This window comes from Perca flavescens, chromosome 8 (assembly GCF_004354835.1).
Source record: "Perca flavescens isolate YP-PL-M2 chromosome 8, PFLA_1.0, whole genome shotgun sequence".
Lineage (NCBI taxonomy): Eukaryota > Metazoa > Chordata > Actinopteri > Perciformes > Percidae > Perca > Perca flavescens.
Window position 1 is genome coordinate 14,448,935 of NC_041338.1, and position 24,870 is coordinate 14,473,804.

General features: G+C 44.1%; 2 protein-coding genes across 5 annotated transcripts in view; both read left to right on the forward strand.

Annotated features, from left to right (window-relative positions):
* The window catches only part of b4galnt4a (beta-1,4-N-acetyl-galactosaminyl transferase 4a), a 147,973-nt gene extending 141,304 nt beyond the window's left edge, over window positions 1-6,669 (forward strand). For all 4 annotated transcript variants that reach the window (XM_028584462.1, XM_028584464.1, XM_028584465.1 and 1 more), the window contains 9 exons: window positions 221-321; window positions 591-664; window positions 819-2,376; window positions 2,837-3,216; window positions 3,841-3,994; window positions 4,110-4,182; window positions 4,892-5,045; window positions 5,348-5,474; window positions 6,182-6,669. In XM_028584462.1, the coding sequence (XP_028440263.1) occupies window positions 221-321; window positions 591-664; window positions 819-2,376; window positions 2,837-3,216; window positions 3,841-3,994; window positions 4,110-4,182; window positions 4,892-5,045; window positions 5,348-5,474; window positions 6,182-6,296 (2,736 nt within the window). In that variant the 3' untranslated portion in view covers window positions 6,297-6,669. The remainder of the gene's footprint in view (window positions 1-220; window positions 322-590; window positions 665-818; window positions 2,377-2,836; window positions 3,217-3,840; window positions 3,995-4,109; window positions 4,183-4,891; window positions 5,046-5,347; window positions 5,475-6,181) is intronic.
* A 4,831-nt stretch (window positions 6,670-11,500) lies between these two features.
* The window catches only part of abtb2b (ankyrin repeat and BTB (POZ) domain containing 2b), a 55,825-nt gene continuing 42,455 nt past the window's right edge, over window positions 11,501-24,870 (forward strand). The window contains exon 1 of the mRNA XM_028585814.1: window positions 11,501-12,936. Coding sequence (XP_028441615.1) covers window positions 12,045-12,936 — 892 coding nt within the window. The 5' untranslated portion in view covers window positions 11,501-12,044. The remainder of the gene's footprint in view (window positions 12,937-24,870) is intronic.

Consider the following 24,870-nt stretch of genomic DNA (forward strand, 5'->3'; position numbering starts at 1 on the left):
GCAGCAGCTGCGGAGATAAGTGAAAACAAGAGCCAAAAAAAGAAAATCCATTTTAGATTTGAATCACCAAAATACAGCATTTTGTAGAGTAAGTGGCTGATTTTGATTAAACACTGGTGTTTATCTTATCCTCATACAGTACTGCTAAATAAGAATTAACTCCTTTATCAGTGTTTTCTGAGCTCATTGCAGTTTTGACAGACTTTTAACTTTTCTTCAGGTCTATCTGTCCTTCGTTTACCCCAATGACTTCACACGCCTCACCCATATGGAGCGAGAGAACAAGTGTTTCTACAGAGAGTCCCCTATCTACTTGGAGAAGTAAGGACATTGTTGCGTTTATCTTTTTGAGAGCTAAGGGACCATTTGTCTCTGTCTTATATATGAGAGAGTACACTGATTATGTTGAATAACTGCTCAAGTGTCTGTGAATTTGATGGCAGTGATTCTTGCGACCTCTCTCCAAGAGATTAAGTTTATTGTGCTGCAAGGCACATTGAAATGTCACTCTTTTTTGAATGTGTGTGTTTGTGTGTGTGTGTGTGTGTGTGTGTTTATGAGTGTTTGTTGCCTTCTCTTTTGTCTGCCAGGTTTGGTTTCTACAAATATATGAAGATGGATGAGGAGGAAGATGACAGACCGTTCTTCTTCCCCAACCCAGATGGTAACTAATAATGTACCGAGACACATTCGTTGATCCTCGCACAGTCACACATATATACACGCATGTACACACGCCACACACACACACACACACACACACACACACACACACACACACGCTCTTTCAACTTTGTGTCTCCTTCACACGTCTCCAGATTTCCTCGATGAAGAAGAGGTGGTAGATATAGAGGACGAGGCAGAGATCGTTGGCACGCAGTCGCCCAAGAAGCCCTCTCATCCCAGCCAGACCAGCCACACCTCCAATCCCTCCCATCTGCACTCCAAGCCTGCGCCCACACCAGCTGGCATAGAAGGGGAAGAAGAGGAGGAGGACCCTGATGAAGAGGAGGATGGAGCAGTCGACAGTATCATACGCCGCAGAGAAAGGAGACACTTTCCTCACAGTGATGGACAGATGGGTAGGGATATTGACAGAGACTGGGGAAGAGATCACACAAACATTAGACAGGACACGAGGAAGGGATTTGAAGAGCCCCAACCCAGGGGGCGTCAGCCTGACATGGACAGTGTGGTCCGGGGTCGCTCCCTGTCTTGGATTCGCACTGGTCCTGCAGAGTTGAGCCCTGGCAGGAAAGGAGGAGGAACAGGTGGTGGAGGAGGAGGAGGAGGAGGAGGAGTAGGAGAGAAGGGAGTTGAGACTCTGCCTAAACTGAGCAAGTCTTCACTCCTTTTCCCCCAAAAGTCCTCCCTCTCTGCCCTTGCCAGCCGAGCCAAGCAGATCCTCAGCAACTCCGCCCATAGCAACAACTTCCATGATAACCAAAACAACAAGCTCGCTGGAAACAAGAAGGAGAAGAGGGAAGAGAACAAGATCTACATCACCAGGCCTCGCACTGCCAAGGAGCGGGAGAGGGACAGGGAGAGGGAGAGGGAGCAGCGTCGAGAGAGGAGGGAGGAGAGAGCATCTCGCCACCCTAGAGAGGTCTTCCCGGGGGTCTTTCTGTACCAAACTGGGAAGACCACAAGGCTGGTCAACCTGGATGCCAAAGGACATGCTGGGAGAGGCATAACCGGAGGCAGAAGTCTTGTTAGTGCCCCTCAGCTCTGGCCCAATCCCCCCACAAAAGATGGTAAGCATCACAATGGAAGTATCAACATACAGAATGAAAGTGTACAGAAGTCTGGCAACAGGGCAGCCGAGGCAAAGCAACCAGAGAAAGGCAAGAGGAAAGAGGAGCAACGGGATTTAAAGACTACTGTCACTGCTGATGTGCCCAGAAAAGGCAACCCGCTAACCCCGCTGTCCCGTCACAAAGATCCACCTCCGGTTACACAGCAAAGGTTCAACTCCACAGAAAACACGCCCCAAAGTCAGACACGGGTCACCTCTTACCTCAGGACCTCTGAGATCACAGAGTCCCAGCAGCATCCAGACCCGGATCCCAACCCGGCAGAACAGGACCAGGATACAAACCGCTCCAATCCTGACCCCGACATTGACCCCGAGCCAGAACCAGAGGAGGGCGAGATGTCGGACTACAGCTACGAGGAGGTCGAGGTGCGGCCAGGTTGGGCAGAGGAGAGCATCAACTGGCAGAGGACCTTCTCAGTCAATCCGATGGACTTTGAGCTGCTGCGCTCTGACTGGAACGACCTGCGCTGCAATGTGTCTGGCAACCTCCAGCTGGCAGAGAGTGAGGTGGTGGATGTGCTGGCGCAGTACATGGAGAAACTCAACGAACGTAACGGAGGGTGAGTATAAGGGGGAGGAAGTAGGAATAGTGTGCGACTAAAAGAAGGCTTATGTTTCCCTGGAACTTTGTAAGTTCAGATGTGGTTTCTTATGCAAACCATTATGTAAAGCAAGAAGTAATTTTACTGAGAACATTGGTCATGCCCCGGTGCTTTGACTTCATGTTAGCAGTCCTCTCTGTGCTGATTACCATTTTCTGCAGCAGCATTTATTATTTGTGTAAAGTAGCTTGGCCACTCTGTTTTCATTTTTGTCCTAAATCACACCATGCTGACTTCACTCGCCACGAGTAGCTGCATTTTTTAAGTGATCTGCCTACAGTCAAACAATGCCGCTGTGAGAGTGATATTAGAAATAGTGTTTTATATTTGCATTCTCTCTCTCTCTCTTTCATATTATAATTCAGAACATGTACAACCTCTCTGTGCTTTCTTAAGCTTTTTTCTGTCTCTGCCCCAGGATCTACACCCTGCTGCGAATCGTCAACGTTGAGAAGCGGCGCGACTCGGCGCGAGGGAACCGTTACCTCGTGGAGCTGGAGCTAATGGAGAGAGGCCGCAGCGTGGTGCGTCTGTCAGAATACATCTACCTGCTGCTCCACCGCGGCAGGCAGGGAGAGGAAAGTCTAGAGAACACTGACTTCGCCCCGGCCTCTGCACCAGCTTCGGCCCCATCAGCTGCCACATCCAGCCTCACCACCCCACCGGCCCCTCCCTCCACCAGGTCCCCCGCCCGGCCCGGAGCAACCCCCTGGAGCACAGCCTATGCTAAGCCTCTGCTCTGCCAGCCGGTCATGCTGCAGTGGAGGAGAGATGTCATGGTGCACTTTGTGGTGCCAGGTCAGTCAAAAGGGGGACTTAACTTTCAAAACTGAATAAATGGTATAGAAGTAGGGCTGCACGATATGACCTAAACTCAAAATCACGATGAATTGCACATTTTACCTCGATAACGATAAATGAACGATCATTTACTTTTTTGTGATTCGACGACATAAAAATGTATATAGGCTATACAGTCTATTTCTTAACTGCTAATTAACTTGTTGTCTTAACTTTGAAACAGCAAGTTGTGTTTTAAGCTCCTGTTTTTTTCTGCTTGTGGAGAGCTGCGTGACACATGAAACTATATTGATGTGGATCGGCGAGTTAAATCGTCCGTCCCAGAGTATATCGGGCAGACACACAGCTGACAATCTGCAGGTGGAGGCGCTGGAGACAGGCTGGGACATACACGCCGCACACGCGGGAGAATATTTTTAAGGAGAAAGTTGGCCTATCAACAAAAATAAATTACTGTCATGGGAAAAATACGTCGATAACAGCTTCAGAATTTCGATGTCGATAAATTTTCGATTGATCGTCCAGCCCTATATAGTAGCAACTGTTAAACTAAGATTATTCAAACTTTGTTTTCTACTCATTTTTCCCTTCACTTTTCCCATTGTTCTTACTGTCCTTCAGTGAAAAACCAGGCTCGCTGGGTACAGCAGTTTATCTCTGACATGGAGAATCTTCATCACCAGACGAAGGATGACAATTTCAGCATCATCATTGTCGACTTTGAGAGTGAAGACATGGATGTGGAGCAGGCACTCAGAGAAAGCAGTGTGCCCAGGTTTGTGAATGCAACACAATCGGCCATGGAATAGGACTTTAAATACATTTTGAAATCTTTTAGAACATTTTTAAGGCTTCCACGTGATGTGTGTGTATATTGTTTGTTTTGACAGATATGAATATCTAAGGAGAGAAGGGAACTTTGAGCGCTCAGCAGGACTGCAGATTGGAGTAGACACTATAGAGGTTAGAAAAACAAACACACACACACACACACACAGAGGCAAGACAACAATATGCAAGCTGGCAGGGAAAAAGCCACTCACTGAAGGTCAGCCACTCACACTGACCACATGACCTTAACTGATGGACAGACCGAAAGAACACTCATGCATAATGAATACATCAATGCTAGGCCGGTCTGTCACGGGCTGTGGATCTCGCCCTTACCTCCGAGCCTCCTCCTGCTTCCATCCGCCCTCTGCCACAGAGCCCAGCTGTGGGTGACAGGGGATCACTTAGACAGTTAGCTGCATTTCCTCTGTCATGTGTATGCCATAGCTGTCACATCCATTCCCTTTCACAGGTTATTTGTGTGCATGTGCCCTTAACGCCACTTTCTAGGCTGTCTCTCTGTCACACACGCATGCACACCCACCCACAGGGGCGTGGAGCGGATGGAAATTTGGACAGACGTTGATCCGTCGGTTGGGTGTCAGTGCTGTCACCGTTTGATGACAGGGCCGTCCGTCATGTCTGAACGGCCTGCAGGGTCTGGAAGTGAAGACAAGCCACTGACGCTGAGCCCAGACTTCTCCACTTTCTTTAATCCTAAAATCCCATATTAGGCGTGTGTGAACATCCAATCACATACAGACAAATTTGCAGACTCATTCACACACATTTTTCTTGTTCTCAGACATGAGAAAGATTACATTTGTGTTTCCTCTTGCAGGATAGTCACAGCATTGTGTTCCTGTGTGATCTGCACATCCACTTCCCTCTCAACATCTTGGAAAGCATCAGGAAGCACTGCGTGGAGGGACGCCTTGCGTTCGCTCCCATTGTCATGAGACTCAGCTGCGGCAGTTCGCCACAGGAGCCCGATGGTAACGCACAACAACACACACACGACACACATTACACACACGCGTCTTCGCTCATACAGGAATAATCACACACACATATCAACATAGTTTTAAAGTTTTTAGTTTGACACGTCACTCAAACTCATTCCCCAGTTCCACACAAATACTTTGAATTCCTGATACAGGTTCTCAGTTTACATGCATAATAATTACTTGCATCAAAAGCCTATACATGTACTGTAAAGGCATCAGATCACTGTTAATGCAGTGACATGCAACGGGCCCAATCGTTTATGTTAAATTTCTTTTCGTGCTTTCCGCAGGTTACTGGGAAGTGAACGGCTTCGGCCTGTTTGGAATCTATAAGTCTGATTTTGATAAGATTGGAGGGATGAACACGGAGGAATTCAAAGACCGCTGGGGTGGAGAGGACTGGGAGCTGCTGGACAGGTAACCCAGCAACAAGCCAACACAGTATGAATGCGAGGAATACTATTAGAAGATCATTGAGTTATCTTTTGTTGCTGCGACTATGTCAGAGAGATGTTGACTCAACTCATGGTAAAGTTTAAAGTTGTAGTTAAACATGATATGCATTTTAATGGTAATTGTGTTGTACCAGATTACATCATGTTGTACAGAAACGTATACGATGGTGGCCACTTCCAGTATAGTACAATTCATTACTGTTAAGATACAATATTTGTATTTGTGTGGACTGTCACTGCTGTACCTCAAGTGTGCAGTTTTTGGTGAATGTCCTCTTTTAAAACAATGAAGGTGGATAGTGTGCACAATACCAATAGGATACAAGTGCAGGACAACAAACAGCATATGAAGGGAAAACAGAGACAGCACACACATCTGCAAGCTCATGTTTTATTGCTTTGGCAGATACTGGATTGGATAACAACTTTAGTCTGGCGATGTCAGGCTATGTTTAGATACCACACAAATGTAAGCTGGGTGAACTGACACTTTAATAAAAGAAGAAAAATAAGTTCATCACAGAACATGACCCAAGAAGAGTTGCTACAACAAATATTGTTAACCCAATATTTTCTCTTGTATGAAAAAAGCTTGTTGCTTCCCTTGTAACCCAGCCTTATGAAAAGAACCCAGTTTTAACCCAGTGTTTCTCCCTCTGCCCCCTCTAGGGTACTGCAGAATGGTTTGGAGGTAGAGAGACTACGCTTGAGGAACTTCTTTCACTACTACCACTCTAAACGAGGCATGTGGAACGCCCAAAACAAGAAAACTCCTAAAGGATAGTGCCCCCCTGCTGGTCGGAGGATACCGAACCTACCTGCAGATCCACTGTGTGTGAGAGAGAGACCTGTAGGAGCTCGCTCACTGCCTGAACTCTGCCTTTATTTGAAACAGGCTCCTTTTAGGGACGCCTCTGTTTTGCCATCGGCCCCTCTCGTATGCTTGCCTATATGAGGAAACAGAGTCCAAATCTGAACTTTACAGCGAGCTGTTTACGCAAATAGACCTGAGTCATTACTTTGCCTCACTGACTGAACTACTGTACAGAGAGAAGAGTTATTTTTGTTCTCCTTCTCTCTGTCCTTTTTTTGGTGCAATGTTTTCAGACGGACTGGAAAGCAGCTGTGTGTGTGTGTGTGTGTGTGTGTGTGTGTGTGTGGTGGGTGGGTGTGTGTGGGTGGGTGGGTGTGTGTGTGGGTGTGTGGGTGTGTGTGTGGGTGTGTGGGTGTATGTGTCGGTATGTACATAAGTATATGTGGGTGTGTTGCCGCTTGTGTGTGCTTATGATGACAGGAAGCACCTTTTTCTAACAAGGAGATGTGAAGACAACCTAAGATCTTTTTTTCTAACACGCTCTCACATGGGAGCCTAATAGAATGTGTGTCAACGTGTTATTCAGATAGATTCAGACATGGTGGCGTAGATCGAGTAGAGGATCTCTCTTTGGTAAAACCGTATTTCTAAATACATCAACAACTACCTGTTGGATATCATTAACCGAGGTGCTGACGTTCTCCTGGAACCTGATATTATTAAACAAAAAAAAAGGTTTTGGATCAGAAAAGCCCTTTTTAGAAACAGATATTGGCAGATATGTCATTGTTATATCTCTTTCTGTCCCTGTCCCTCCCTCTCCCTCTATATCTCTCTTCATCTTCAGCTCATTTCTGCCTCTGTCTGTCTCAATGTCATGCAAATTTGTGTATTTGTATCTGTTGAAACATTTCTTTTATGTACTACACCCATATTAATGCTAGCTATCGGTTATGACTTGATTCATTTTGTTTCATTGACTGAAGTTTGTTGTGCTGTTTTCATTTTTCCTCAGAGCATGGACGCACAACGTTTGGGGTGCTATTTTCTGTTCTAAAACACTGAATTTGTAAACAGTTTACACCTTTTCACTCTACTGACGGTATCCTCAATTCCCTCCACATCTCTAATCTCATCGTCAACTGGAACTTAAAACTGTAACAGGAGGGAAGCAGAGGACAACAACAGCTTTCTGACATTTGATTTGAACACCATTGTATTAAGCATTTTCTTAGCTGAGAGTTGCATTTCTCATGTTAAAATACCACCAGGACAATGATTGCTTTGCTATCAAAAACATCAACACTCTGCTTTTAAGTTTGTGTAATGCTCCAACAGAAGGGAGACCAGTTAATGTGTTGGGACACAATGTGGCAAGGCATGGCTGTTTCACAAATGTGTGCCTTTTTCAGGGTTTGGCTGCAGGCAGTTTTTAAACTACTGTAATGACAGAAGAGGGCAGGGACAGCCCGAAATACACAGTTATTTATCAGCAGGATGTAATGTCACTGTAAATTCAGATACACTGTAAGATAAGGAAATATGGTCCTCTTCAATGGATTACAGACATGTTGGTTTGTTATATTACCTTAAAAGCAAGGAGTGGTCTTTGCAAGCCAGTGCCCCATTGGTGAGATATACACAAAGATGGGACTAATGACTACTGAGTGAAATCAGGAGGTGTGATGGAGACTTACTGGCAGCTGCAGTCCAGCAAGACCCCACCTGCTCCCATTAGTTTGGCTGGAGGCTGGGCTCCTAATGCCTCTGTTTATGCAACATGGTACTTATAATAATGGTGAGTGGCTGGAGGGCTCAAGGCTGGACAAATATGTGGATGAGAGTTAATGATCTGTTATTGACTATATGATTGTCAAAATGCCCTCCAAGACCCTTTCTTTGCCTCTACAGGAAAAAAGGTCTATACTGTACGTCATTTGACACTGACACGGGACTATTTAAAGAACAAAAGAAACACATTCAAAATAAGACTATATATATATATATATATAAGAAACATAAAGATGAAAAATAGGAATATACATTCCAAGGTAATTTCTGTGAAATTGTTTTGTAGAGAAAAGGTTTTAAGAATGTATTGTACTTTTATTTTGGTTTGTTGGTTTTTTGAAAATAAAATTTTATGCTTACGTCCAGATCATTTTTCAGAGGTTTTTTTTTTCATCTTTTTCATCCAGCTTTGTTGTATTGTTTGGTGTAAAATATAGGTTAAATATCAGTTACAACAACTCTATTCCCTATCTGACCACATGGTGGTGCTCCATCCTTCCATACATACATACCTGCTGATATACAATGGTGGAATGGCTTCAAACACATGCAAATGAGGAAATAATATACATATTTTGAGCAGGGGCTGGGTTGATACAGTGGAGGAGAATTGACACAATATGAGTGAGTAGACAGATGAACATTGCTAGTGTGCAAAATCCCCCTCCTAGAAACAAGGATGACTTCATTTATGCAAACAATTCTTCTTAACCACATAGTAGAAGCTCATTTTAAACATGCCAGTTAGGTGACTTGATAATGCTTTTTTTGTTCCAACAAATGGTTGTATTAAGCTCAATGGGTTTGTAAAAAAAAAACTTAACAATTCACTATAGAGCCTAAAAGAAGTTAATGTGGCTCAAAAACTCGAACTGACCTGTCAAACCTATTTCTTGAGCTTTTAAAAAATAAAAATTATAAATAAGGTATATTCAGCTAGATTAAGAAATGTTTACATTGATTACTAAAAGTACATGTTGCCAAGATTTGAACAGGCTCCGATGTACTTGTATTACAAGCTGCAAATGCAAAGTAAATATGACATCATGTTAAAAACCTTCTGCAACCCTCACTCTGAGGCTGACATCACTATCCAGTTACTCATTCTAAGTTAAATCCATCTAATATCACATTTGTCGTGTAGTATGATGGCCAATGCAGAGAGAAAAGCAAACATTAGGAAACTAACATTTTGAACTCCAACAGAGCTGTAATGTTTTCTGGACCATGTTTAATCATTTGCAGAGTTTTTTTTTGTTTTGAGTTGTTGATCCCCCCCCTGTGTGCATATTTGCTCTGGGTGGTGGTCTGCCCTGAGCATGCACGCACACAGAGAGACCATGAGGTAAACGCTGTCCACACCACAGCTACATGAGGTCTGGATGAGGCAAGTGCTGACCTCCTGTGTGTCCTCTGATCTCATTTAGAGGAGTTTTGACTAACAGTGCAAAACTGAGGGAGGTTAAACTGGACTGAAAGGTTGACTCCCTACTCAGTTCCTCTTACCATGATTCATAGACCATGACGTCTGAGAGTGTGTGTGCTTGAGAGTCAGTTTTTCCACTTTACCTGCATACATAGTATAATATGTCCTATAACACAAGGTCTGTATGTACGAGAAAATATTCATTGCTTTCACATTGTGTTGCAGTCTCACAGGCATGCAGGGTGAGTGTTCAGCCCTAAACCCATTATGCAACAGTGTTGGACTCTGTCCTGGAGGCACACCCTACCTGTCTATGTGAGTGCGGAGTGATGAGAAGCAGGTAGTCACAGGCCCCTTCAACATGTTTGCTTTATTTTACCTCGAGCATGTTAAAGCACTGAACCAGAAACAACAAACAGGGCCGCACAATGCTTTAAAACTGAAGTTTCTTAAAGGGATTTGCTCAAAGTTTGTTTAAAAAAGCAATAGCTAACACCTTTTTTTTTTACTACCTCTGCTGAACTGGTACCGAATGAGCATCAAGTAGTGGACTGCGTACAAACCATATGAGCCAGTACACAATTTATTAGTTGAGAACCTTTAAAAACTAAAAATGAAGCTTACTTATTTAAGCTATTACAACACATCTGTTTTACAATCCTAAATAAGCTTTTAAAATGCAATTTCAGTGAAAACCCTAAGCCTAATCAAATAAAACACTACTACACCTTTTGCATTATTACCAAGAACTTTACAGATTCAATTTCTGTTACAGGCAGCAGGTGAGAGATTAGCTAATGTGCAGGAAGCAAGCCAAGTCCCCCAGATTCAACATAAGGAGATAACTGAAGCCTGCATTTTGGTTCCAGGTAAAGAAGAATTTCCCCAGACCCATCAATATAATAACTAATGGGGAACACCTATCCCCATGGATTTATTCTGTCAACTAGCCTAGATTATACATTATTATATTCAATTGCAAATTGTGTTTAAAAAGTATAATAACAAATAAAGACGTGTAGAAGTGTTGAAGTAATATGAAGCTATTACAGTGCTGTTCATTAGTTTAGGAACCCATGCTAAAGTTGACTAAAAGACTAAATGCATCCTGAAAAAGTTCCCTTGGCCTTTGGAATTAAAATAACCCCACATCATCACATACCCTTCACCATACCTAGAGACTGGCATGGTTTTATTTCAGTTAGCCTAATAGCTGGTTTGAGAGATGATTTTATGGAAAGTACCCCATGCCAATCTCTAGGTATGGTGAAGGGTATGTGATGATGTGGGGGCTGTTTTAATTCCAAAGGCCAAGGGAACTTTATCAGGATGCCTAGTATCCTGGATCCATGAAATAACTGGCCTTTAATAATAAAATCTGCCTGCCTCTATGGGAATTTAACATACGGGTGTCTATACTTATGCCCCCTGTATTTTAAGGAAGAAAATGTATTTATTTACAATACATTGTTCATACACAAAGCAAATTTGTGTCCTTAAAGGCTGGACTTTTCTAATTTCTTTAATTAAAGCATTAAGATCAATTTCCAAAAGATGATTTTTGTATTCCTATTTTTAGTCAACTTTAGCATGGGTTCCTAAACTCATGAGTCGCACTGTAATAGCTTCAAATTACTTCAACGCTTTTACACGTCTTTATTTGTAGATAGCAGCACTGTATTAGGACTTTGTGTGAATGTAAAATAATTATAATAATAATAATGTACCTCGAGCATGAAAACAAATACAGCCATATGTGGGTCGCACGAGTTCAGGAAGTTTGTTTGATGCTCGTTTGAGGAGAAACAAAGTTCACTTATTCTCCCAAATTTAGGACAGAATTGGAGCGGGTCTTGATTGGCCGTCCGCAAAAGTCGGCCCTCTCCTGATTGGTGCTCGAGCAGCTTCCGTGTTGTCATTCAGCAGCGGTCCCTCCTTCCACACACCCGAGCTGAGTGTCTCCCCAGCAGGCTGTTCCTGACCGAGCACCGGGACGGGAGGGCGATGAGGTAGGCTAGTCTCGGACTTTTTCACGGGATATCTGCAAAAACGAAACAGTTTCGGTCTGTTGAGCGGCCACACGGGACATGTTTTAATAACCAGGGAACCCGGGTCTGACTGCATTCAGAGAGCGGGGAGAGACTTCGCCGTGTTTCAAAAGAGACGGACCGGAGGAAAGTTTAAACCCCTGCCCTGCCCGGGGAAAGGTGAGACTGGTGCGTCGTTTAATTTCCCTGGCTGTCCCGTTCGTTGACAACAATATAGGGTAGCCTATAGCTCTGATGACATTTTCAGTAGAGTATTATCTGCGCGTGCAGTTGTGTAGTTTCGCTGTCCTGCACTGAACGACATTTGGCAGCATGTCTGAGAAGTGTGCCGCTGTGTAACCAGTTCATCCAGCTCTGCGGGGGAGTTTCGACTGCTACTTGATTGACTTCAAACCGTTGACAAGCTTTACTACCGCCCATCCAAAAACTCTCCAAACGCACAGTTTCACAATAATGGCTGGTTTGATCAATGTCCACATGAAAACCCTGGAGGACCTGACGCTGGACTCTGGCTACGGGGCGGGGGACTCCTGCAAATCCCTCAGCCTGTCCTCCTCCAAGTCAAACTCCCAGGCCTTCACGACGGCCCCTCACCGGGGCAACTGGTGGTACTACTCGGGCTCCATGAACAGCAGGAACAACAGCTGGGATACGGTCAACACTGTCCTCCCCGAAGACCCGGAGGACATCTTCTCCAAGTGTCCCCGCTTACCTGAGTTGGAAGAGTTTCCCTGGACCGAAGAGGAGGTGGCCAAGATACTTCGCAAAGTGGCCGGGAGTGGGAGCATTAAAGAGGGTGCTACACCTGTGTTCTCTCCGGAGGCCGTGAGGCGGCTGTCCGCTCTCCTCCGCAGGGCTCTCATCCGCATCTCCCGAGAGGCTCAGCGGCTCAGCGTCATGCACTGCCGCTGCACACGCTTCGAGGTGCAGAGCGCCATGAGGCTGGTGCTCAGCTGGTCCCTGGCCGACCACTGCGTCTCTGCTACGGTCAAGGCGATCTCCATGTATAGTATGAGCGCCGGGGAGCTGCTGAGGAAGGGCAAGTCCGCCCGCTGCGGGCTCTCCTTCTCCGTGGGACGCTTCTTCCGCTGGATGGTGGACACCCGCATCTCCGTGCGCATCCATGAGTACGCAGCTATATGCCTGACCGCGTGCATGGAAGCTCTGGTGGAGGAGATAGGAGCCAGGGTGCTGATGGCCGAGAGGGGTCATTCAGGGCCGGATTCAGGGTCAGCATGCGCCCCTGTGAGCACAGAGGCCTTGGAGGGGGTGGTGAACAATGACGCGGAGCTATGGGGAGTCCTGCAGCACTATGAGCACCTGATCTGCGGGAAGAACGCCAATGGTAAATATATTTTAAGTTATTATTATTATATATTTTTTTCAGTGCAACTAAACCAACATGTGATACAAATGACAGCTTTCAATGTTTTTCTGTGTGGTGATAGATGCCAAAATTCACCCCAAACTTTTTTTTTTCTGTCTAACACACTCCTTCCAGAGTGCTAGTCACCACTTTCCACTCCCTCACAGTGAGGAAAAGGTGAAATGTGGCCTGTTGCTGGATACAAAAGCAGCTCTTTGTGCGTGAGCATTTGATGGATCCATTGCTAATTTGACCTGTCAGAATAGGAGAAAAAAAACAGAACCGAGGCATCTGATACGAACAAAGAAGGTATTTTCTCTCTGACCAAGGTCGCACTAGGAGAAACTCTGTGTTGAACAGCCAAATTTAATTAACTACTTCTCTCTCATTGGTCAGATTGAGTCCTCACATGTCACTCTTGTTCTGCTATTGTGATTTGGGGTGCAGAGAGCCTTTAGAGCATAGGCAGGAGGCTTGTCTGTTGACACAGCTCTCTGTTTACGCTGACTTCACCTCTCATCCTCTTGCTGTGTTGGCTGCACTCCTTTCAAATCCTCCCCTTCTTCCATTTCCTCATCCCTCTCTCCTCCTGTTGGACAAATCCCTTTCACCCACCACCATGTCCACATATCATCTCTCTTCCTACTTTCTCTTCCAGCTCCAGCTGTGCATCCTGCTCCCTGTCCATTTGTTTCCTCCACCCTCACATTACTCCTCAATCAACTCTCTATCCCTTCCATCTTTGTCAAACCCCTTCACTGACAACTTATACATTTCATATTATGTGCAGCTTCAACTGGTTTCTTCATAAGGTACACTTCATTTAAGCCTGCAAGTGTTAAAAACAATAGAGTGCAGTGCATTGGACTTGTCCGTTATACGGCCATATGCTTGAGTTAGAGCTATTTTATTGCAAAATAAGTTAAAGACCAGGAGCTTTTGTGGTGTGCCCAAGATATTTAACAATGCCAACTTCCTAAAGGTCGGTACTTAACACACAGATGTTTTATACATTTCATATTATGTGCAGTTTTGGTTTCTTCATAAGGTACACTTCATTTAAGCCTGTGTGTTAAAAAACAATAGTGTGTGTGTGTTGTGTGTGTGTGTGTGTGTGTGTGTGTGTTGTGTGTGTGTGTGTGTGTGTGTGTTTGTGTGTGTGTGTGTGTGTGTGTGTGTGTGTGTGTGTGTGTGTGTGTGTGTGTGTGTGTGTGTGTGTGTGTGTGTGTGTGTGTGTGTGTGTGTGTGTGTGTGTGTGTGTGTGTGTGTGTGTGTGTTAACAACAGGCCATTATTCTGACCACCCTAGCTTTTTATAGGCCCAAGACCGGGCTGTGCAAGCCACATACCCCTCTACCACCTGACACCCTGACACCCCCCCCCCATCAGTGGACACTAAAGCAAAGATCCACTTTCTGCTCCAAAACCAGATAGTCTCAGAACGAAAGGTTATACTTCTGATCATATGGAAGGGTGCAGTGTGATAAACACTCCTCCCATTTGATTTCTCTCCGTATCTTCGTCTCTCTCTCTTTCTCAGGGTCTGGCCCACATCTGGAACTCTTTAAGTCAGAAATGACTTCTACGGCTCCAATAACAATTCTGAAAACTCCCTCATCCTGCCCTCTCTTGCTCACTCTCACTCTTGGCTCTCTCTCTTTTTTTCTTCTTTTTTTCTTTGCTATTGTGTCCATGTTCACGTCCACTTCTTCTTTATCTGTTTATTTCTTCTGGTCTACAGGGAGTGCATTAGAAGAACCCGGTTGTGATGTGCCAGGATCTTATTCATTACTCATGCACACACGCGCACAAGCACATTCACGTAAACGCACACGCACACACACACACACACACACACACACACACACACACACACACACACACACACACACACACACACACACACACACACACACACACACACATATCCTGAAACCCATTTAGTCTGATTTGCATGTGTTCAAATGGCTCCACAGCACTGGTTGAACTCACTACACAGTGCTGCTATACAAAGGAATCCATTTGTCATTCATTTCTCCTCACAAGGAAATAGCACAAGCTTCCTGGTATAACTTGTGTTGATAGTACTGTCGGGCATTTTAAAGTGCAGAGTAGTAGCTTTACTAATGGACAGTGGAAGTGGCTATGAATATATTGGTCATTATGATTGGCACACAGATGTCAGTTAAACTCTGCTTCTGGCTGGCAGAACAGTTTCCAAATGTTAGGACTGCTCTATGGCTTTAATCTGTACAACTGTATGTATCTGAAGCAGGGACTATCTGAAAGGGAGCATTCATGCCCGGCACAATTTACCTGGATAAATAAACTTTGATTTGGTCCAGTAATAACAAAAATCAAAGTTCAGTTTCTCTTCTCCAGCTCTATAAAAGTAGTAAAGCGCTGTGAGTAATGGGTTTGGGGTGCACTGAGAAAGCAGGACATATGATTTGCTGCTCAGTATTTCCCTAAATATGTATTTAGCCCAGAAAGAGGCGTGGGAACCATGGGCAGAAGGATGCAGGGAGAGCAGCCCAGCACTGTGGTCACACAGATGGGGAAACCAGCACTCTGAAAATACACTCCCTGCTCCGCAAATCTGGAGCAGGATCAAATACGGTTTTGGAAAACATAACAGGACATTAATATTATGGTGAAATAGACTTACGTTCATCCTTGTGTGATAGGCATGCTGCAAATTTGCCCAGGCATTGACATCAAGCCTGTGTTTGGCCCGAATAATTGTACAGATGAATTTAGGTTAACCTTGTGAGCACCATCAGCATGTCACTGTGTGCGTAGAGTCATGACCGTAAGCCATATAGCTTAAGTAGATAATAAGGGTTAATCCGTCACAAAACATCACTATTTATGTTTGTGTGTGAGAGTGTTATGTGCACGTTCCACTTCAGGCTACACACACACACACACACACACACACACACACACACACACACACACACACACACACACACACACACACGGTCCATGTCACTGTTTGCGCTGGCTTCTTGTCTGGTCCCAGCTGTGAAAACACTGACCCATTAGAGTGCTGGTGTGCACATGTGTTTCAATGTGCTCATCTGTGGGTGCTTAAATGTATTTGTGTGGGTACAGACTATTCTTGGAAAACCGTGAGTAATGCTTTGACAGATATGGCCGTGCAAGTGATTTGTCAAGCACAACCAATGGAATTGATTCAGGAACTTCACATTGATTTCACATCCTTTGACACAGGTCATTTAGTTTACTTTCCTACAGTTTGTGTGTAGCCCGTACTAACTCGCTCATCTCTCTTCCTTGAACCTTCACAGTCATCATTTTGATCTCAAGCCACGCTCCTCCTATTGCATTACAGCAACATGAGTTGTGCTTCTTAAACTGTTTACAGTAAAGCACTGATAGGGAGAAGGCAAAGAAAGATAGGGATGACAGAAAAAGGGCACGCGGGACACAGAAATAGTGACCGCAAACTTAAAAGCATCGGTGTCTTTGCATCTTGATTTATTCTTTCTAATCACATTCTTGGAGAGTAGTTGTTGAGTCTATCCAGAGAGAACAGGAGAGTTCAGATTGGTATTGAGCCTCTTTGGCTTGTTTGAATTGGAAAATGTGCAGCCAGTGTGTCACATGCGTTACCACTGAGTCCTGGCTATGGTTCTCGAGGGAATCTGTCCCGCCTGTTGGTTTGGGGTTGCAGCCGGAGTACCTAATGAGGGAAGCAGGAAGACTGGCTGGAAGATGGCTGGAATCTTGGCCCAGGCAGTTTAGTGCTAGCAATGGTTTTATTGAAAGCAACCACTGTGCTTCACATCATCTCTGTGTGAAGGCTGGCTTAGAGACAGCACTGCCATATGCACCTGTATTGGAGTCTGGCCTGGTCATGATAACACTGAACTCTGAGTGTTTTATTTTTTGGGCAATTTAGACCTTTTATATGACAGGACAGCTGAAGACAGGAAAGAGGAGAGAGAGGGGGAATGACATGCAGCAAAGGGCTGCAGGTCCGAATAGAACCCGCAGCTGCTTGGTAAGGACTGAGCCTCAAGTACATAGGGTGCATGCTCAATCATTTTTCCCATCCTCACCAACCTTGTCATAAAACTTGTTTAAATGATCATACGACGCCTCCTTGCTGCTTTGTCACCTCCATGCTGCTTTTTGTTTTGATGACGCATGCGGCGGTGCGACACTGGTAGCTGGTGTTGCCAGATTGGGTGTTTTTTCCGTTACATATTAAGGCCTGTTTACGCTGTGTTTTAGCCGGCATTCTTTTTTTACAAGTGTTTTTCTTGTTTTAGAGAAGATAGAATGCACAATATACAATGCAATATTACAATGTCAATTATAACAAGACATCTTTCTATTAACCCCATCCCACCCACAACAAACTTTAGCCGGGATTCTATAGAAATCTGGCACCCTATTGAACAAAGTTAAACTGAGAGCGTGCCGTTCCCCAGAATGAACGAGTTCACAGTAACATTCATCAGGCAGTAATACAGTACGTTCAGTTCACGTTCGCCCAAAATATGAACGAGTTCATGAACTATCGTTAAATGAACGCGTTCAAGCTAGGGCTGCACGATTAGGGCCAAAATGATAATCCCGATTATTTTGAGATCACGATTAATTATCACGATTATTTGTTGATTTAACCAAAACAAATTTTATTGTCACATAGGCTAATTATAACTGCTTTTACATCCATATTGTGCTACATTCCTGTTAAATCCATATTGTGCTACATTCTTCCTTTATTGAAGGATACTGTGAAGGAGTATACCATTTCAGCTGTTGTGTGACCGCTTTCCATACATGCACGTTTGCCGTAAGGTATCTACCTGACGAAATAGCAACGCGGATTTCATTGGCTCATTACACTGCTACTTACATGTCTGCGTTGCGCTCTCATGCTCCGAAACCCACGTTAGAGGCAACATAAACACTAATAACACGTTACACAGCAGGTAGCGTTAGCCTGCCGTTAGCTACAGTAAACACTAATAACACGTTACACAGCAGGTAACGTTAGCCTACTGTTAGCCACAGTAGTAACTGGATTAAATACAGCTAAAATGCTGGCAGCTAAACGGTGTAGTGTGACTGTATTTCCAACAACGGGACGTCAAACAGTCTGCTGCTAAAGCTATGAGCTAACAGACACAAACTAGCACTATGGTCACAAACAAAACCGACGGGACATAATGTGTTTACTGTTAAACTGGTGGATGACCGACTGCTACCTGTTGTGGAATTTTCCTCACGTTACTCTGTCCTCTGTGACTGTCTACATCTAGAAACTAAGCTGCGCGGTGCAGGGAACAACTCTGATTGGCTCACAGAGGCATGTGATCAGACAGTGGTTTATGGAGCGCTAGAGTGGCTTTGCAAAATCTTTGATAAGGAGCGTTCTATGACTCATTTTAAATATCGCTCGATCATGCAAATTTGATCGTGGGAAGCCAAAATTGTGATCGTGATTAAAATTTGATTAATTGTGCAGCCCTAGTTCAAGCACAACACTGACCTCCCCTTTTTCTGCTTTGCCCGCCCAGAGAATTTGGCCCACCTATGAGAGAGAGACATCATGGCTTTCAAACGAGCAAAGTGGCAGTTGGTCAAGGCTACACCCCCACCCTCCACCTTGTGCCCCCCTCTCTCCTCCTCAATAGCTAGAAATGGCACATACTAAGGAAAGCTCATTCTGGGACTGGCTCTAGTGGCTGTAATTCTGCATTTCGGGAAAGAGACTTCAGACACAGTATTAGGGGACCACTAAGGCCTATATAAAAGCATCCACAGAGCACCATGTCATGGGACCTTTAAGTGTAAAATGTCTTATGTAATCTTTTCAAGAACTATTTGAGTAAATACTAATGAATTACATAAAAAATATTGTCTTCTCATGTCATAATTTGACCTGACAAAGTATAATACTCAATTCAACATATACTGTAAATGAGACTGCATAAAAGACCACTTGCATAATAATAAGCTACTATTGTACCCACCCCAGACATAGCCTAAACCAAGTGAAGTCAGTCAGGCATCTGTGCTTGTTACTAAAATACTTTCCATTTTACAGCTACACAACCCTCTTTCTCAGTTATTTAAGACCGAGATGGTTTGATTAAGTGTTACAACATATGGTTTACAAAGAAAAATACATATACAGTAGGCTACTTCACTCAGTCTTGTAATTTGATTGTTTCTGTGGCAAAGCCAAAGCAGATCTGTTCCGCCTTGCTTTTAAACATTTATACAGAGCTCACAAAGAGTAAACTCTTTGAGTCTCTGTCAAACCACAGATCATCAGTTTTCCTGCTCCTTACCCCTGAAAAATCAATGCCAACCATCACAGTTCTAATTGCTAATAGGCATTAGCTGGCATGCATCAGTTTCTCTGCATGTGTGCTCCAACAGAATTGAAGCCAGTTACTGTAGTCGATACAGAACCATTTTATGGGGATTTGGTTGTACTATTTAATTACACACAAACAGATCAGATGGGCAGACTGGTGGGGGAAAGTGAGGAGAGAGAGCATGGAGGGGGTTCAGGGAGTGTGTCGTTTAAGTGGAAACAGATTTGATTGACCAGGGATTGGCTATAATAACCCCTTGCTGTGTTCTCTCGTGAAATCTGTTGGAGGCATACTGACTTGGCTAGATGGAGCCATGGAACGATAGAGCATTTGAGGAAGAGATGATCTCTGATTGGGATCAATGTAGCCAGAGCCAAATCTCTGCAGCTGAGGAAGTGTGTGTGTGTGTGTGTGTGTGTGTGTGTGTGTGTGTGTGTGTGTGTGTGTGTGTGTGTGTGTGTGTGTGTGTGTGTGTGTGTGTGTGTGTGTGTGTGTGTGTGTGTGTGTGTGTGTGTGTGTGTGTGTGTGTGTGTGTGTGTGTGTGTGTGTGTGTGTGTGTGTGTGTGTGTGTGTGTGTGTGTGTGTGTGTGTGTGTGTGTGTGCACTTCCATCAACCGGCACTGAGAAGAAAAAAAAGGACATGGCTTCTTTTGGATGTTCTGATGTTTTCTTTCCTTTTTCTTTCAAGTCTAAACTGTTGTTTTTGTAAACGGGTTAAAAGAGTGAGCTTTTTGTGATGCCGTCAGAGCAGCAGTGTGTGGAGCCTGAAAGGCATAGCGCAGATATATTGCACTAGAAAAGCAAACTCTACAGTGTGTCTGTAGACCCACTGTTTTACACATGGCTCTTCTCTTCTGGCCACTTTTCCTTTTTTAACGCTTATATACGGAAAGATATTCATTTAAAAGTAGGCATGCACATTTATGATCACATCAATCTGTCATAATATAGATAAAAAATAAGGAAGTTGCAGGCATTTTTACTATCTATCTTACTGTCACTATAGTTGACATACAAGGTCAATGTTAGCAAAGAAACCTCTATGGGTAGAAAAACTCCTCTGTACACTGATCATACACACTCACTTTCAGATAGAAGCAGGCAGAGAGAAAGAGATGCTTTTCCTTCTGACTTGCGTGACTAAGGTTGTGAATGTATGGAGGGTGGAGTAAGCAAACTGAATAAGTGGACAGAGACACACTGTTAAGGACTTCCATCCCTGCTGCTTTACTGTTGAGTGCCTTCCAGTTTGGTTTTAGAGCCAAGTCCTTTAAATTGAAATATATCAGTAAGAATAACTTGTCTTTTATAGACCTGTGGCTTACACTCTGAATTGCGTTATTGCTGAATTGTGCTATACAAATAAAGCTGCCTTACCTTGCCTTACACTGTGCAATCAGGAGCAGCCTAACAGACTATCTTCTACAGGTTGAGCAATAGTTCACAGCTTGCATGATGTTTGGAAACAGTTTCTCCAACACCCCAAACAGCTGGCCAATTTTCCAGTAGGAGGATTTGGATAGAGAGAGAGAGAGAGAGAGAACAAGAAGGAGAATGGAAAAGCAACTGCGGATTCTATGACAAGCTTGTTGGTGAGTGTGCCAGGTTCAGTAGGCAAAAGCCCATCATGACAGGTTAACTGAGGTGTGTGTGCATGTGTGTGATATGTTGCCCTTCAGCCATAAGTAGGCCACCACAGCCTTTGATATTTCTTCTGAATGTTTTTGCTTTTGATGTCTTGCTGTCTCTACCATATCTGTCTCTCTCCTCTGACACTGATGGTATCTGGGCTTTTGTGTGTGTGTGTGTGTGTGTGTGTGTGTGTGTGTGTGTGTGTGTGTGTGTGTGTGTGTGTGTGTGTGTGTGTGTGTGTGTGTGTGTGTGTGTGTGTGTGTGTGTGTGTGTGTGTGTGTGTGTGTGTGTGTGTGTGTGTGTGTGTGTGTGTGTGTGTGTGTGTGTGTGTGTGTGTGTGTGTGTGTGTGTTTGCCTTTTCTGTCATCAGAGTGGATTGAGGGCAGGCTGAGTGACAGTTAACACAGGCATCCAATAATAATAAGAGGAGACACCGGGGGTGTCTAGTCCTGATTGACTGAAACAACCATGGAGATGCAGCTCTGTAGGAATGAAAAGCACCAGGAAGAGAGGGTTCTGCTTTTTCTTACTTCCCTGAAAAGTCCATTGACCTTACAGTGACAGGAAAAGATGCAGGGTGTCTGTTGCCACTATGAATAGGGGTAACACTCATTGTCTCTTTCTCTTACCACCCTCCCCTCTCTCAACTGTCCCGTCTCTCTCTATCAGACACTGGAATGTGTTTGTTTATGCGTCGAGCCTGCAACATAGTCAGCTACAACACATGCATAAACATCGAAGCTCAGCAGCTTGTTTGAATCTCTTTTTGCCCACATCACAAGAAATGTCGCCCCTCCCCCAAGTCTTGCTGATAACTGTGAAGTCATTTAAAGTCACTCTGATTTTAGAGTCTCTCTCCTGTTATGCTCTATCAAACCTGGTCATCTATTATCCAGTCTCCAGAAAAAATGCACCAGACTCATTTAACTAAATATTGACTCTCTACTTTTGATCTGTTTCTCTTTACTGTTGTTTAAGGTTGTTCTCAACCCACATTGATTCTCTGGCTTCTGCCCTCACCTTGGAACTTCTTGTCTGTTCATCTATCCTATTTACCCATATTTACCATGTCCTCTTTCTAATTACCACTTTCTGCCTGTAGCAAAACCCAGCATACATTTACATTTTTCATTTTCCAAAACATTTGCTTTTCCATCCGCAACCCTGCAACCAGTGCCATCTCCCAAAAACATCACCTGTTGGGTCAAGGTCAGCCAGATAGACACGTGGTGATTAAAAAAGCCACAGCGGCTTACACTGCATATTTAGACCAAACCATGTACAGTAAGGCTTCCTGGAATTCCCTTGTGGTTAGTGGAGGGAAGGGGCACATTTAGAGCAGGGCCATATGGAGAACACATGTGGGCACAGGAAAACAGACTCTGTCAAGACGGGACACCCTTGGCCGTAGCCTTTAGTCTTTTTCTGTCAATAAGATCTGCACAGCACATGCACCACATGTGTTCTTCCTGGAACCAAAATAATCAGTTCAGATCCCATAGGAAACCAAAAGAAGATGTGTAACTTTAGGGAAAGTTAGTGATGGAGAACTGGAGGTGTGACCCCTGCCACACACTGTTATTTAGGGTTTGGTGTGCGTAAACGTATAAAGGTTTAGATAATGTTTAGGGGACACAGACAGAGCTGGAACAGTCATCACTGCCCACGCGTAGGGCTGCTGCGATAAGAAAACTCTGACATGACCTATGTTTGTGTTACTCTGTCTGTACAGGATATGTCTTTTTGGGTATGTTCCCACTAGTATGGGTTACATCTGTATATAACTGTGTGCATGTGTGGGCACATGTCCATATAAGTATGTATTAAACTTTGCATTTGAATGTTTTTGGTGAATTAATAGGCTCTGTCTATTGAGCTACATCTGCTGTGTCTATCTGTGTTGGCCATCTGTGGGCCACTGCAGGGTCATTGACAGTGCTGGACATAATATACTCCAGCAATGGTGGCCAAGTTTCCTCTCCAACATTGAAATAATATGCCTATTGAGCATTAAAGGGATGGAGGGAGAAGATAGAAGAAGGGAATAGGGCTGTATGTGGTGAAAATTCACACTGATGAAAGGATGCCTTGTTTGAGGATGGAATTTTCTTTCGTTTAACTTGTGTCAAACAGCTAAGTCCCTGTGAAGATGATGCTTTTCTTGTAAAGATGGGTGCACATTGTTTTCCGTGTTTTAACTTAATTTGTCAGTGTGCGTGGTGTCGGTCGATGTTTCATTTACGGGATTGTTCCGGTTCTGCCAGACGTCCAACACCATCCGCTTTCTTTATGTTGAAATTTTAAACTCTGATCATTGATTAATGAGGACTATTGTTGACTGCTCCTCAGATCTCTGCAGGGTAAATTGAGACAGCTAGCTAGACTATCTGTGCAATCTGAGTTTTCTGTTGCACCACTAAAACAACTTTTGAACATGTTCCACCAAAACAAGTTCTTTCCCGAGGCTATTTTGCAGAGGCACCGTTGCTCCGTCTGGGGCTTAGCGCTGCCCAAGACAATTGTGATTGGTTTAAAGAAATGCCAATAAACCAGAGGATGTTCTTCTCCTTTCCCGGAAAGTGTGGACTAGCCAGATCCTCCTCAGCAGAACTGTGGAGATAAGTCTGGCAATGCGAGACTAGTCAGCACATAATGTGTGAATATGAATTGGACTAATAGTATCTTGTGTGTCTTTGTGCTGGTATGTGTCTCTGTCTATGAAGAGGAGTGGAGGTTGCAGAGGAAGTCAGTCAGACAGCAGTTAAACAGACCATGGCTCAAGCCAGTGCAGAGCACCCCTCAAAGCTTTCCTTTCTTCTCCACCTCAAAGAGCAAAATCCAGCCTCTAAAAATGCCAACATGTTCATCAGCTCTTCAAACCTGACTCTGTTTAACACTATGTAAGCCCATTGGGATCATTAAACATGTTAGGATTAGACATTTGTTCCAACCGCGGGGCCTGTGGACAAAAGTGTGACTAATTTTGGCTGTATTGAACAAGCATTCTCATTTTTATCCATGTGTTTCACATTAGGTAACAGTCCATACAGTGCACACATAATGTACTGTGTATACATGTGTCTGCGTGTCAGTGCCCTGGCCTTATGGTGCTTCTGTAAAAGGTGCCGTAAAGGCACTCTGAAAAGCAGCCTGACAGTAGTTAAATATATAATGTAAGACCCAGCCAGGCTTTCACTCTGACAGAGGCCAAGAAGGAGGAAGTCGTGAAGCTGGAGAGGTCAAGACACCTTTCTGCCATTAAGCAAACTCTTAACAATTCCATGCTTTGTCTTTAGTCTGTTTTTTGGAAGAGAATTTCTCCACCAGTGATGTCCCCCACAGAAGGAGCCTTTGAGCAGTCCAGTCAGGTGCTAAGAAAGGGTGTGTGTGTGTCTGCATTATGGGGTGGAAGGGGCAGATGTGTCAGGAGTTTAAGGTGGGAAAATGGGAGGGAGTCAGCCTTAGGGTCAGCAAGTTATAAATACTGCAACACACACCCAGCCGGTCAGCTGAGCCCCAGCTGGACTGTAAGCAGTTTTTACTCATTGAGGTGGTTTTATAAAAGCATGTCAACAAAGTTGGTTTTATTTCATTATGCCGACAGGCTTTGTTTTGACATGAAGTCTGCAGACAGGATCCAAAAGAGAGGCAGTCGGATGTCAGGAGAACAATGGAACACTTTATGGCAGTTAACAGAGAGACAATTGCACATGTGAAAGCACAGGGAGGAGATGCCTTGATGCGTCTCTGTGGCTCTGATAACATTGTGGCTCTATCCCAGTATCTGAATAGAAGATAACACACATATAACAGCCATCGCACACACACACTCTCAAAGAACACCAAAAATCACTTGAGAAGTCTGTTAGGATGTCTGTTGTGATATCTGCTATGTGTGTGAGAGAGAAAAGAGGAAA